General features: G+C 39.7%; 1 protein-coding gene and 1 long non-coding RNA gene across 2 annotated transcripts in view; both read right to left on the bottom strand.

Moving 5' to 3' along the window:
• Nucleotides 1-5363, bottom strand: part of LOC121330697 (A disintegrin and metalloproteinase with thrombospondin motifs 6-like) — a 66374-nt gene extending 61011 nt beyond the window's left edge. The window contains exons 1-4 of the mRNA XM_041277424.1: nucleotides 5342-5363; nucleotides 4728-5095; nucleotides 4014-4167; nucleotides 1355-1569 (exon numbers count right to left, since the gene is read on the bottom strand). Coding sequence (XP_041133358.1) covers nucleotides 1355-1569; nucleotides 4014-4167; nucleotides 4728-5095; nucleotides 5342-5363 — 759 coding nt within the window. The remainder of the gene's footprint in view (nucleotides 1-1354; nucleotides 1570-4013; nucleotides 4168-4727; nucleotides 5096-5341) is intronic.
• Nucleotides 5364-6729: 1366 nt separating this feature from the next.
• Nucleotides 6730-13082, bottom strand: LOC121330545. Its single transcript, XR_005951872.1, has 3 exons — nucleotides 12858-13082; nucleotides 8496-8916; nucleotides 6730-7071 (listed from the first exon to the last, which is right to left on the bottom strand). It is a non-coding gene; the product is annotated as an uncharacterized LOC121330545 (long non-coding RNA).
• Between the last annotated feature and the right edge of the window lie 737 nt (nucleotides 13083-13819).

The raw sequence follows: 13819 nt of genomic DNA on the forward strand, positions 1-13819 counted from the left end.
GAGCATGCAATTGGCATGCTGACTGCAAGAATGTCCACCAGAGCTGTTGCCAGAGAATTGAATGTTCATTTCTCTACCATAAGCCGCCTCCAACGTTGTTTTAGAGAATTTGGCAGTACGTCCAACCGGCCTCACAACCCCCGCAGACCACATGTAACCACGCCATCCCAGTACCTCCACATCCGGTTTCCTCACCTGCGGGATCATCTGAGACCAGCCACTCGGACAGCTGATGAAACTGTGGGTTTGCACAACTGAAGAATTTCTGCACAAACTGTCAGAAACCGTCTCAGGGAAGCTCATCTGTGTGCTCGTCGTCCTCACCAGGGTCTTGACCTGACTGCAGTTTGGCATCGTAACCGACTTCAATGGGCAAATGCTCACCTTCGATGGCCACTGGCACGCTGGAGAAGTGTGCTCTTCACGGATGAATCCCAGTTTCAACTGTACCGGGCAGATGGCAGACTGTGCGTATGGCGTCGTGTGGGCGAGATGTTTGCTGATGTCAACGTTGTGACAATAGTGCCCAATGGTGGCAGTGGGGTTATGGTATTGGCAGGCATAAGCTACGGACAATGAACACAATTGCATTTTATCAATGACAATTTGAATGCACAGAGATATCGTGACGAGATCCTGAGGCCCATTGTCGTGCCATTCATCTGCCACCATCACCTCATGTTTCAGCATGATAATGCACAGCCCCATGTTGCAAGGATATGTACACAATTCCTGGAAGCTGAAAATGTTCCAGTTCTTCCATGGCCTGCATACTCACCAAACATGTCACCCACGAGCATGTTCAGGATGCTCTGGATCGACGTGTACGACAGCGTGTTCCAGTTCCCGCCAATATCCAGCAACTTCGCACAACCATTGAAGAGGGGTGGGACAACATTCCACAGGCCACAATCAACAGCCTGATCAACACTATACGAAGGAGATGTGTTGCGCTGCATGAGGCAAATGGTGGTCACACCATATACTGACTGGTTTTCTGATCTACGCCCCTACCTTTTTTTTAAGGTATCTATGACCAACAGATGATTATCTGTAATCCCAGTCATGTGAAATCCATAGATTAGGGCCTAATGAATTTATTTAAATTGACTGATTTCCTTACATGAACTGTAACTCAGCAAAATCTTTGAAATTGTTGCATGTTGCATTATATTTTTGTTCAGTGTATATGTGTGATTGCAAATTTCAAAAGAGTTGGCAATAAAAAATATACAGATGACACAGCATACAGTTTTTTTTTGTATTTTCAAATATAGTCCTGTAGCACTGTGTGAAGTTAGTTAGAAGTGCTTTCCCACACTGGGAGAAAGAGAAGCAGCCAAATCTTACTTACAACATTCATGATGGTGAGTAGGTAGTGCTCAATATCCCCTCGGCCGTGATATCCCACCATCATCTTGTCAGCCACAACCATAGTCTCCACAAAGCGCTCCGTGCTGATGGACCGCCGGCCTCGTTCAGCCTGTGCTCTAGACTCCCGCCAGCGGGGGGTAGTGTGACTGGGGGCATTCTGCAGCCACCACGGCCTGGAGCTGCCAACATAGTCATCTAAAACAGCAATGGAGGAGTCAATGTAGCTTACAAAATAGTTCCATGCATATTCTCTGCCATGCACGTCCATTCCTTATATAGGTATCAAATGTGCAGTTTTTAAAGAATCATGTATTTTCACTTTAAAACATATGTTAAATAAATATCTGACTGTCTTGCAATTCATGGGTAATTACACATGTAGGGTGCAATTATCCCCACCCATTTACTGGTTTATTTCCTGTCAATACAGTGGCTCTCAAAAGTATTCACCCCCCCTTGGAATTTTCCACATTTTATTGTGTTACAACCTGGAATCAAAATTGATTTAATTAGGAGTTTTTGCCACTGATCAACACAAAGAAAGTCCATAAAATAAATAAAATCTACAAATTGTTCTAAATTAATTACAAATACAAAACAGAAAATAATTGATTGCATAAGTATTCACCCCCTTGAGTCAATATTTGATAGAGGCATCTTTGGCAGCAATTACAGCCATCAGTCTATTTGGATAAGTCTCTACCAGCTTTGCACATCTGGACACTACAATTTTTGCCCACTCTTCTTTGCAAAATTGCTCAAGCTCCGTCAAGTTGGATGTGGACCTTTGGTGAACAGCAATTTTCAACTCTTTCCACATATTCTCAATTGGATTGTGGTCCGGGCTTTGACTGGACCACTCCAGGACATTGACCTTTTTGTTTTTAAGCCATTCCAGTGTGGCTTTGGCTGTATGTCTGGGGTCATTGTCCTGCTGGAAGATGAATATTCTTCTAAGTCCCAGGTCTCTTGTAGACTTCAGCAGGTTGTCCTCCAGGATTTCTCTGTACTTTGCTGCATCCATTTTGCCCTCTATCTTCACAAGCTTTCCAGGCCCTGATGCAGAGAAGCATCCCCATAGTATGATGCTGCCACCACCATGCTTCATGGTAGGGATGGTGTTCTCAGGATGATGTGCGGTGTTAGGCTTGCGCCAAACATAGCGCTTAGTGTTGAGGCCATAAAGCTTTATTTTGGTCTCATCAGACTGTAGAATCTTCTTCCACTTGATCTTAGAGTCTCCCACATGCCTTCTGGCAAACTCTAGCCGAGATCTGATATTAGTTTTTTTTCAATAATGGCTTTCTTTTTGCCACTCTCCCACAAAGGCCAGTTTTGTGAAGCACCTGGGCAATTGTTGCCGTATGCACAGTGTCTCCCAGCTCAGCCATGGAAGACTGTAATTCCTTTAGAGTTGCCATAGGCCTCTTGGTGGCCTCCTTGACTAGTGCTCTTCTCACCCGGACACTAAGTTTTTTTGAGGATGGACTGTTCTAGACAGATTCACAGTTGTGCCATATTCTGTCCATTTCTTAATAATGGACTTTACTGTGCTCCGGGGATATTCAATGTCTTGGAAATGTTCTTATATCCTACCCCTGATTGGTGCTTTTGAAGAACCTTAATTCGGGATTTGTTTTGAATGTTCCTTTGTCTACATGATGTAGTTTTTGTTAGGAAATGTACTAACCAACTGTGGGACCTTCCAGAGACGGGTGTATTTAACCTGAAATCATGCGAAACATCTTAATTGCACACAAGTGGACTCCATTCAGCTAATTATGTGACTTATTTAGGTGTGTATTAGCAAAGGGGGTGAATACTTATGCAATAAATTATTTTCTGTTTCGTATTTGTAATTAATTTAGAAGAATTTGTAGATTTTATTTTTCACTTTGACATTATGGACTTTTTTGTGTTGATCAGTGGCAAAAAGGAAGGGAGGTGAATACTTTTGAGAGCCACTGTAAGCAACCAGCTGCTTCCCTTATTGACGGACATGCTTTCACCCAGTAACATGACCCAGAAGACACTGCTGGGGTAAAATGACCTAGGAAGTCAAACAGTAACAGACTGAAGGGCAAGGCAATCAAACTGAGAAAGTTCTATAATACAGTATAGTACAGATGACTGTTACAAAGTGAAAATACATGTTGCTACCTCTGTATCTAATGGAGGTGCAAAATGTGATAGCATTAGTTTGTTACCTACAATTACTTTAACCCTCTCATTATAGCATACTGAATTTGTGTATTTACGTGTTTTACCTAAGCATGGCAGTACCTTAAAACCATATTGTTATAAAAGTGATAACTCCAAAGCCTTGATGTATTTAATATAAGCAGATAATCTTCTGAGTAAATAAAATCTAATTGTTGAAATGGGGGGGAGGGGGTTACCACTCAGGAAGAAAGTTCACAATACATTAGTTACAGCTATTTTTTACAAATATTGTGGACTTTAGGGTCCTGGATTTTTATAGCCAGGATATCCTGTGCTTTCAAGTGGCCTTTGTGACGTTTGAAACTCTACTATAAAGTGTTGCCTGCTTTATAAGCTACCAAATTGTTACTGTATGTCCCAGAGCCTGCTTTCACCTACTGTAGCTGCCTGCCCAGTGTGTAGAAGGCCTGGCTCACCTGTGACCCCACAGCGCATCTCTACCCTGCGCTGCAGCTGCTGAACTGCTGAACGCCTGTACAGCACATGGTGGTGGGCACTAGGAGTCAATGTGGAGCTGTTCTGGGCCGGTTCAATGAAGTACTCCTCATCTGAAGTCACAATCACACCACGCTGCAGAGAAGAGGATTGCCATAGGCACACAGGAACTGCCATTCCATTTCATTATATTAACATTGGTGGTGTCCCACAATCACATTCAGTTTTACAATTTGATTGGATTTAGGAAGGCTTTTCAGTCCCAGCACTCCAGACAAGCTGAAAGCCAGGTACATGCAGATTGAGAGAAAAGTGCTAATAACTCACTATTAGAGCAGCAGAACTCAGAACCGCTAAGCAGCAATTTACAGGGAAGTAAAAACTATTATTGAAGCAGCTTACTCTCTAAGAAATGTTCAGAAACATAAGCATATAGGGACCCACTGCATTTTTATGAAACTTCACACAGCCAGCATGCAAACCTGCGCTCCACTGACTCGCCCTTTACAACACACGTTCGTGTCTTAACAGGTAAGCCACTCAGGGAACCTGTAACTCAATACCTTAACCACACATTTAAATTATACATCAGTTATACACCTTCTAGTAAGTTCCTTTGACATGCATCAAGACACTGAACTCTGTTATTGAATTTTGGTTTCTTTTAGTATTTCTGAATGAAAAATAACACTTACCAGCCCATTGCAATTACTTATTGCTACTGTAGACTCCATGTTCTGGCTGTGTATGTGGCCTACATAATGACAATCCTCCACGTAACCATGGCGCCACTCCAGACCCTGCCCATCCCAGTATTCCACGGTGAAATGCTCCGAGACTAAATTGGTGTTCAGGGTTAGGTTCAGATGAAAGAGCTTCCCATAGGCCGAGACTCTGTAGAACAGCTGTGATTCAGGGATCCCATTGGAAGACGACTCCAGACTCCGCCTTGCTCTGTCCCGCCTCCAGGGGGAAGTGACTTCATAGCTGAGAAAATCTCCATGGTAATCCAGTCTTTCCGGAACCACCCACTCATAGTCCCCGAGCTCCTTCAAAAAGTCTTCTGTGGTGTGTCAAACAAATATTCTTAATGTTAACATTCAATGCTTAATATTTCTGTTAACGAGAAAGTCAACATTATTATTTTGTATTTCTTAGCATTCGCTCTTATCCAGAGCAACTTACAATTGTTACAAGATATCACACTATTTTTACATACAATTACCCATTTATACAGTTTTTTTTTTTTTTTACTGGAGCAATCTAGGTAAAGCACCTTGCTCAAGGGTACAGCAGCAGTGTCCCCCACCTGAGATTGAACCAACGACCATCTGGTTAAGAGTCCAGAGCCCTAACCACTACTACTTGTATGTGCTATACATGGAAATGTAGGCTACAAAAACATAATAGATGGTAGTAAACTAAAAAAAGGTCCATCATGACTTTGATGTAGGTCACTGCTAGCATCGAGGGGATGAGGAGATGCAATTAAAATAGCAGAATGCTTGATTAAAGTAATGTAAGAACATAACAGGTTGATAGGATTCAGTATCTGTCTAGAGCAGGGGTGGGCAATTCCGGTCCTGGTAAGAGCACCAGACTGAAATGGGCTTTAGTCATCCAGTGGGCCTTATCCTTATCAGTGTTGCTATGGTTACTAAGCTAGTCTCTACCCCCTTTCTCATATTCTTATTACAATGCAATTAGAAATAAGTTTAAAATACAAAGAACAAGGGGCTACACTATCCTCCTCTCTCTGTTTGTCATAGTGATTAGGCCAGCTAAACACTTTACAAATCATCGTACTGCCCCTTCCTATCCCCAATTCCTTGTGTCTCCTTATATTCCCTCTCCCCCTCTCCATCATCCTCTACTGGCCGACATGTTCCCTTCCCTTGTCCACCTGCGGTGGAACCAGCTACCAGTTAACTTCAGGACTGTAATTTATATACTTTTATATTTTGTTTAATTTTTTGTAAGGCGTTATGGATAAAATTAATAATAAAAAGAGTTACGTCTTCGGAATATAGATAAATAAATGAACCAGACACAAGAATGCATATACATCAGTTTACTTTCATAAGTTTGATCTGATGTAGGCAAATCATGTAAAGCTATTTCATGTTTTAACTATTTAAGCACTGCAGACCTGTATACAGGTCTAGGAAAATAACATAGCAGTAACCTGATCTCATATACTATGTGTATATCTATGGCTGTTTTTATTTTTTCCAGTATGGATACTGTTTATTTAATTATCCTAGGGTAGTGTAACTCCTTAGTTTTGAAAGACTTTCTGAAATTGTACCTTACGATTTTGGCAGTATTAGTGGACATTTACTGCAGAAACGTTAAGAAAACTGAGTATAAGAATGGATGCGATGTATAACAGTTTTACCCAAAGCTTATGAGTATGTTTTACTATTCTACATAGCCTACCACCCAACAGTTTTTTAAATTAAGCTTTATCACTCAACACTCGTAAAATCAGGCATCAGGGAGATTATTTATTTATTTATTTATTTTAAACACATCATTTTGTTAACTGGAAAGTTGAACAAAAGTTAATATGCAATTTTACATAGTGAAACATCTTGTACATCTTACATTTTAAACACAACGGATGCATTTTGTTCATTTAATTTTAATTTAAGGTAATATAATGCATTTATAAATGCTGTCTTCTTATTTCTGGTTTGTACCTTGTGTGGCATCACTTAGCATGTGTTGATTCAAGTTATTTATCATATAAAATAATCACAATAACACAGCACAATATACAGGATCAGCTACATTAGCAATGTATATATTTATAATATAGCTCAGTCATGATAATGACTTCAGAGATCACAACTGTTACAGAAGCAAAAATGAGGTTGCTCTGGGTTGTCAGAGCTTATTAACCCCAAGATGTTCTCCTTGGCTTCACTCCCCAGAAGCTAAGCACCCCCCACCTCCCAGGAATTATTTCTGGAGCCGGCCCTGGTTCCTAGTAGCTGATTGATCTCCAAACGTTGTCTTGTGGGGTCCTTGAGGATCCTATTGATTCAACATCAACAACATGACTAGTCACACTAACTACATTTAATTTAAATACCAATCACGTTTATAACACACAACTGTGCATTACTTAGGGAGTGCAGATAGGGTATAACTGAGTTTTAGGAAAGTAAAAAAATAAGAATCACAAATGAGAGGAGGCTATTTGACTAGTCCTGGTTTCTGTGCTTTGTAATCAAGTCACCCCTGATTCTTCTTTGTTCTAGGCTAAATAGATTAAATTATTCAGCCTTCATAGCTCATTCCTTTAAACCCTGGGATTAGTCTAGTTGCTCTTCGTTGGACTCCAGGGTCACAATGTTCCTTTGATGCTGTGGTGACCAGAATTGAACACAGTAATCTAAGTGCATTCTCACCAATGTATTATACAACCTAATCATAAACTTCACTGAGTTGTACTTTTGGCTAATATACCCAAGCACCTTGAGACCACACCTGGAATACTGTGTTCAGTTTTGGTCTCCACATTACAAGGGACATTGCAGCTTTGGTGAGAATTAAGTGAAGAGGCTACTCTCAATAAATAATTTTCATCATTAAAGTGGTTTGACTGCAAATCATTGTAGGCTAATTTTGCAAAGTCATTAATTATTTAATCCCATTAATAAATGCTAATTACACAATATACTGTCGAATGTGCTTAATATCACTCCTGTTAGTGTCACCCTCTGCTTATTATCGCCACACTGAAATGTCACACATTGAATTATAATAGAAGTGAATGGGGTCAAGCTCATGATGTCACTTATTATTATTAGTTATTATCAGACTTTAGTTGCTATCAATTATATTTATCTACCATACAACCAATTTAACAATCACCTAACATCCAAGTTGCTGTATTAAAACGGCCTGTAAATTAGCACTCTCTGGCATGTAATGCTCTTTACAGTTTTCAAATACTAAAACATGCTGTGCACGTGGTAGAAATGTTATTAATGAATGCTTAGAATTACTTATCGACAGAAAAAACAGGTTATTGGTGAATGCCTGATAGAGTCAAATCCCCTTACTGTTAGCATTTGTGTTCAGTCCCTTTAAAGTAGGGGTAGACCAACTATTAATTTGACAAAGTCAAACAATTGTGGTAAAAATGGTCAAATAAGTCAAGAAGTTGTCACTATAAAAATATGAAATAAACATTTGACAGTGCCTCTATTTGTGAACATACTGTTTAAGAATATTTAGTTGTTGCACTATATTTTAAAACTTCTTTTTTTTAATGACTTTATATGTTAATGGTTTGCAACCACAATTCGTGGGATTCGTTGATTACCAGCCTTCAATGTAACTTTGCTACCCAAAGTTTGACAACCATTTGCTGCTACCCTGTGTGATATCAGAAGTGATCTTAAAAGGAAATGAATGTACTTTCAGAATGCAATTTTGATTTCAGTCCTTACCTTGTGTTGTGTGCCTGCTTTGGCCTCGGCATTCTCTCAGTCCAACACAAAGATAAAGGAGCAAGACACAGCCCAGACGAGGTCCCCAGGCTTCCATAATCTTCTTCCTCTCTCCAGCTGCAAATCCAGACAGCTTCAGCTTCAACAACCATCCCCTGCTGACAGCACACAGCTCCAGACACCTCCCTGGACCCTGGATCAAGTACTGTGGGCTGGGATCTCTCCCTGCTTCTCTCCACACACATCCACACACAGGTGAGAGGGCAGACACTTGGGCAGAGTACAGATCCCTGCCCTGCTTAACCCAACATGCTTCTACCAGCTCCCACAAGCACAGCCCACAAGCTACGAGAGACAAGATCCCAAGCAATCAAACTTGTCTGTCAGAGGCACTCCACTGGTAAGGACCCTATCATTCCTCCTGCAGACACCGGAAACAGAAAAACAACCATTTCAATTACTGCAAAAGCTTTAAACCTATAGTTTTGAAATATCTCCTTATTTTTAAATATGCTTTACACTTCTTCTCTGGGTTTTACAGTGCTTACCTGAGCTATATTTCACTTCACCATGCTTTTATGATGATAACCTTTTATAAGGGTTAGCACACGTATAATGTCTCTACAATATCTTTGTAGAGATGTGTTAATTGTACAGTGAAACCACTTGTACAAATAACCTGCTAGTTAACAAAATGTAAAGCCATTTATAAACATTTTAAATCACAAGGTATTTGTGAAATTACCTTATCGTCTATTTCTCTTACCCTATAATAATCCAGTGTTTTTCCTCAGGGAGATTTATAGGCTTACTTATAAACATTACTATATATAATAAAAAATACATTAAAAATCATGTCAGAGGGGGCTTCCAAGTGACGCATCCAGTAAAAGGCACGCGTGGAGTGCAGGATGTGGCCCTGTCACAAAGATAGCCGGAGTGGGGGACGTCAAACCAGAAACAGGAAATAAACAAAGAGAGAGTTGGAGTTGGGTGGAGCTGAGTGCTTGCTTGCACTCAGCATTTAATGAATTAACAGAACAGAAAATAAAAGGTTTGTAAAAAAAACAGCACATGGCACATGAGGCCAAAATAAACAGACAAACAAAACAGACTAACACTTAAACAAACAGTGGACTAACAAACAAACACGGTGAGTGAAAACAACGGTTATATATATTTTACTTTGTTTACTTTTCTCATTTTTAATTCTCTCCTCTCCACACCTGTTCTCCACTCACCGAACACACAACCCCGAGTGAGTGAAAATATGCAGCTTTTATGCAGCTGTACCAAGACTCGATTGCTAATCAATCAATCCATTGGAGTCGCGGTACAACTGCACGTGAATTAATAAAGTGCAATTCCCCGTGCTCACATATTATTACATTTTACTTGCACATAAAGTGCTGTGCAATCCTCGTGCCTAAATACAAATATACATTTTAAATACTTCTGTTACACAGACCTGTTTATATCCCATGTACCAATGACTATACACCAACATTAACATACAACATATAACACAAAATACACAAAGGGGCAGGCACTTTGCCATAGGCCCATAGCCTGGAGATCACAGGTTCAAATCCAGGCTGTGTCACAGTTGACTGTAACCAGGGCTTTTTACGGAGCTACACACAACTGGCCGAGCGCCACCCAGGTAGAGAGGGCTTAGGTTGGCAGGGAAATCCACGGTTCACCATGCATCAACACCCCACCCCCCCCCCCCCCCCCCCCCCAATAGGGCACCTGTGGTTCTGCAGTGGAGCCGCCAGATCTGTGTTGTTCTCCGGCACTATAGGTCTGGTGGCCTCGCTGTGGATCTGCAGTGAGCACATTTCAGAGGACACGTGTTCCAGCCGCTGTTTCCCAAGTCAGTGAAAAATCTAGTTTTTATATTGCAGGGTAATGATATTAAGAGCTGCCACTGTTTATTAAAATATATGCCACTGTGTTATAGTGCATAGTGCTAACAAAAATATTCAATATTCAAAAATATTCCAGTAAATCTTATCTAATACAGTATTATTGCCATAATAGTGTGGGTCTCTAATTTTCCTATTTAAAACACACACATTATGGTAAAGGTGAATTGGATTTTTTTAATGGTAATTTATTTGAAGCCGTGTTACTGAAGAATATTTATAGAATGCTTTTTGTAGATATTTCAGGCTTACCTACGGATTAGCCATAGGGCAATGTGAGAAAAAAATAAAAACTAGAAATATTGTCTTTAAAACTAGAAATTTTGACTTTGAAAGACGAAATTTTGACAGTTTACAACCAGTGACTTTTAAAAACAGGACATTTCGACAGTTTACAACCAGCTGGGTCATAGGAAAAGTTGGAGGAGGCAGAACTTGAAAATTTTGTTGACAGCAGTGCTGTCTGAAGAGTCCAGGTTTTAATAAAGAAAATGCATTTTCCCCACATATATTATAGAATCATATCTGTTTGAAAAAGCAGCTAAAGTTTGGAGTACGTATGCTTTACAAATGATTGATCAATAATGAATCTATAATGTATTATATGTGGGAAAATGCATTTTCTTTATTAAAACCCGTCAGAAGTTAATTTGAAGTTCGGCAGCAATGCTGCCAGCAGGAGTTTTGAGTTCTGCCTCTTCCGGCTTTTCCCATGACCCAGCTGGTTGTAAAATGTTGACATTTTGTGTTTTTAAAGTTGAAATTTCTAGTTTTTAAGACAACATTTCTAGTTTTAATTTTTCTTTTTCTTTGGCCCTAGGGCTCTTTCATACTTGTTTTTGAAAATCCTGCCAGAGGTCACTCAGCATGAAACGGAGTTGTTCGGAAAAGCCTTAGCCAACATCAGATATGCTAGTATCCTTAGGAAATGATATGTATTGGCCTGCCCTTTTCAGCATGAAAATGTCGATTGGGCTGTCTGGGGGTGGTTTTGTCCCAGCGGGTCGACGGAGTAGAGCACCCTATCCTGTATATTCGTGATTGAACTAGCTATCGAATGGGGGCAGGGCTGAGGTTACTTTAGTGGAACATAATGTCGTAATTGGTTCCTTTGTTGTGGTTAATGGTAGGAAACGAGGGCTGTTCAAACGTGAGTGAAGTGTTGCTTTGTGTTCTAACTGTGTGTGTTTCTTCGCCAGATGGCTAAATACAGATCTGAGAGCTGCCGCTTTACGCCAATGATAAACCCGGACTGCAACGCACCTGTACATATACCAGCACTACTGTTTCCAGCACCACACCTGCATTGACAGCATGCGCTGTCCGGAGACGTGTCTTTGTTTGTGTTTATTATCATTATTATTTCGGGACTGAAACCCCTTGGTTTATACGCTGGCAATACCCATAGTTGGGTAGAGCCAGCACTATTATTTAAACTGGTGAAGCTGACCAGAACAAGTAAAAATAAAAGAGCTTGAACTGTGAACTCTGTGTTTGACCCTGTTTGGAGCACCTGCATCACCCCTACACCTATGCACTAACACGCACACTAGTCGAGTCAGATTGAGAAGAGACAGTCAATCTCAGAAACTGGTAGTCAGTGAAAGTGCAGTTACAACTGCAACTCATTAAAATTTAAATGGCATTTAAGAACACAAATTCCAAGCATTAAAATGTGGTGCGCAAACAACAACATGTTACAAAAAACGTACATTCACGTATACATTTTGTTTTCAATATAAATGCAGTTTTGTTTAGAACCAGGTAGCAACAATCTCTAAGACTATGACGTCACAATGTGGCTCTCCATACATATGGCTCATAAACATACCCTAGAAAAGAATTCAGCATAGAGCACATTGAACACAGTAACACCAATATTGTTAAACACACATGTGTTTGTACTGCTATCTTTCTATGGAAATTGCTTTCACTTATTATAATGCATATAGCAAATCCACAGTTAATGTTGCACTTTTCAAAATGTGATTTTTGATGATTTCAAGCCTAGATACATTAACCCTCAAAAGCAGCCCTTTGCTGTAATTGTGCCATTACTGCCACTGCTATTTAATCCATCAAAAATGTATTAAACAGTCTTTTTCCAATAGGGAATATTGTAGGTTTTTCAGCATTAAGGAAAGAATTGGATGAAAAAACAAACTCACATAACAAAACGTTTCCCCTAGTAAAAGAATAGCAATGTGTAATAATACACAGTGAAAGTGTGGTAAAGTTTAGGTAAGCATTGTGAAGCTCATAGAAATACTGTAAAGCATATTTATAAATATAGAAAACCATGAGAAACTATGGTAAATGCATATTATAAATTATAAAGCATGTGAAAACTGCAAAATTACACAACCCATTTTACAAATAACATAAGACAACATGCTTTCTTTTTTTTTTTTTTAATAAATAAATAGCAGCTTACCTTCTTGTGGATTGGTGCCTTTTACAATTTATCTCATTACACAAATGTGAACATACAGACACCTTCAAACCACTGGCAAGAATCAGCAACAAGTTCCCTGTCCAAGTGCAATAGGATGCTTTTTACCTGTGCAAGAGAAGAAGCTGTTTGCCAGTTTCTTTCTTTTCACTGTGACTCTCTCTTTCCCCCCTTGTCAGTCTCCCTTCAAGTTTAGCCCTAGCTGTCTCTCTCCCTCTACCCTTACTACTGTCTCCAGTGTTTCTTCTTTAGTACAGTGCCTGTCTGAGCAGAATTAAGCTGCCGGCCACACAACACCACCCAATCACATCAGACCTCATTATAATAACCACACCCCCAGTTGGAGAGTTAGTCAGACAGACTGAGAGAGAGAGTAACCAGAGTGCTTAATGCAGTACAAACTATAAAATAAAGACTCACATACTGGTAGTGACTATACACCAATTGACAATGTTGCTAAACAATCAGACCGCAAAAGCCTATAAAGCCAATTAAAGAACTTTCTATTAAATGTAAAGGTAAATATTTACAGTGCCATAAAGCTGCCCCTCGCTTCTTTTAAGGTTACAATACGTTTCACACGTTAAGAGACTGGAGTGCTGTCTGGGAAGTTAAAAAACAATGACTTTTCCCTTGTTTTTTGGGAGGAAGATTTCTTGTATGTTAATTTTATTACAGTATAAAGATCTACAATAGCAGCACAATAACATAACATTTTAACAAGACATAATCAGGACTAACTTGGCCCTTCATTTTTCAAGCTCTTACAATTTTTGGTTAATGAATGTGAGGAGGAGGGTAAAGCACAAATAATGTAAACTTTCATTTTGTAACTCACAAGCTATTTTGGTCAGATATATCTTTACAGCAGTCTTATTTTTTTTCCTCATCCTCCTAAACCCTTATTTAAATTTCTAAAAGCAACTGCAGCTAAACAAATTCTA

The sequence above is a fragment of the Polyodon spathula genome, chromosome 18, assembly GCF_017654505.1.
Source record: "Polyodon spathula isolate WHYD16114869_AA chromosome 18, ASM1765450v1, whole genome shotgun sequence".
In the NCBI taxonomy this organism is placed as follows: domain Eukaryota; kingdom Metazoa; phylum Chordata; class Actinopteri; order Acipenseriformes; family Polyodontidae; genus Polyodon; species Polyodon spathula.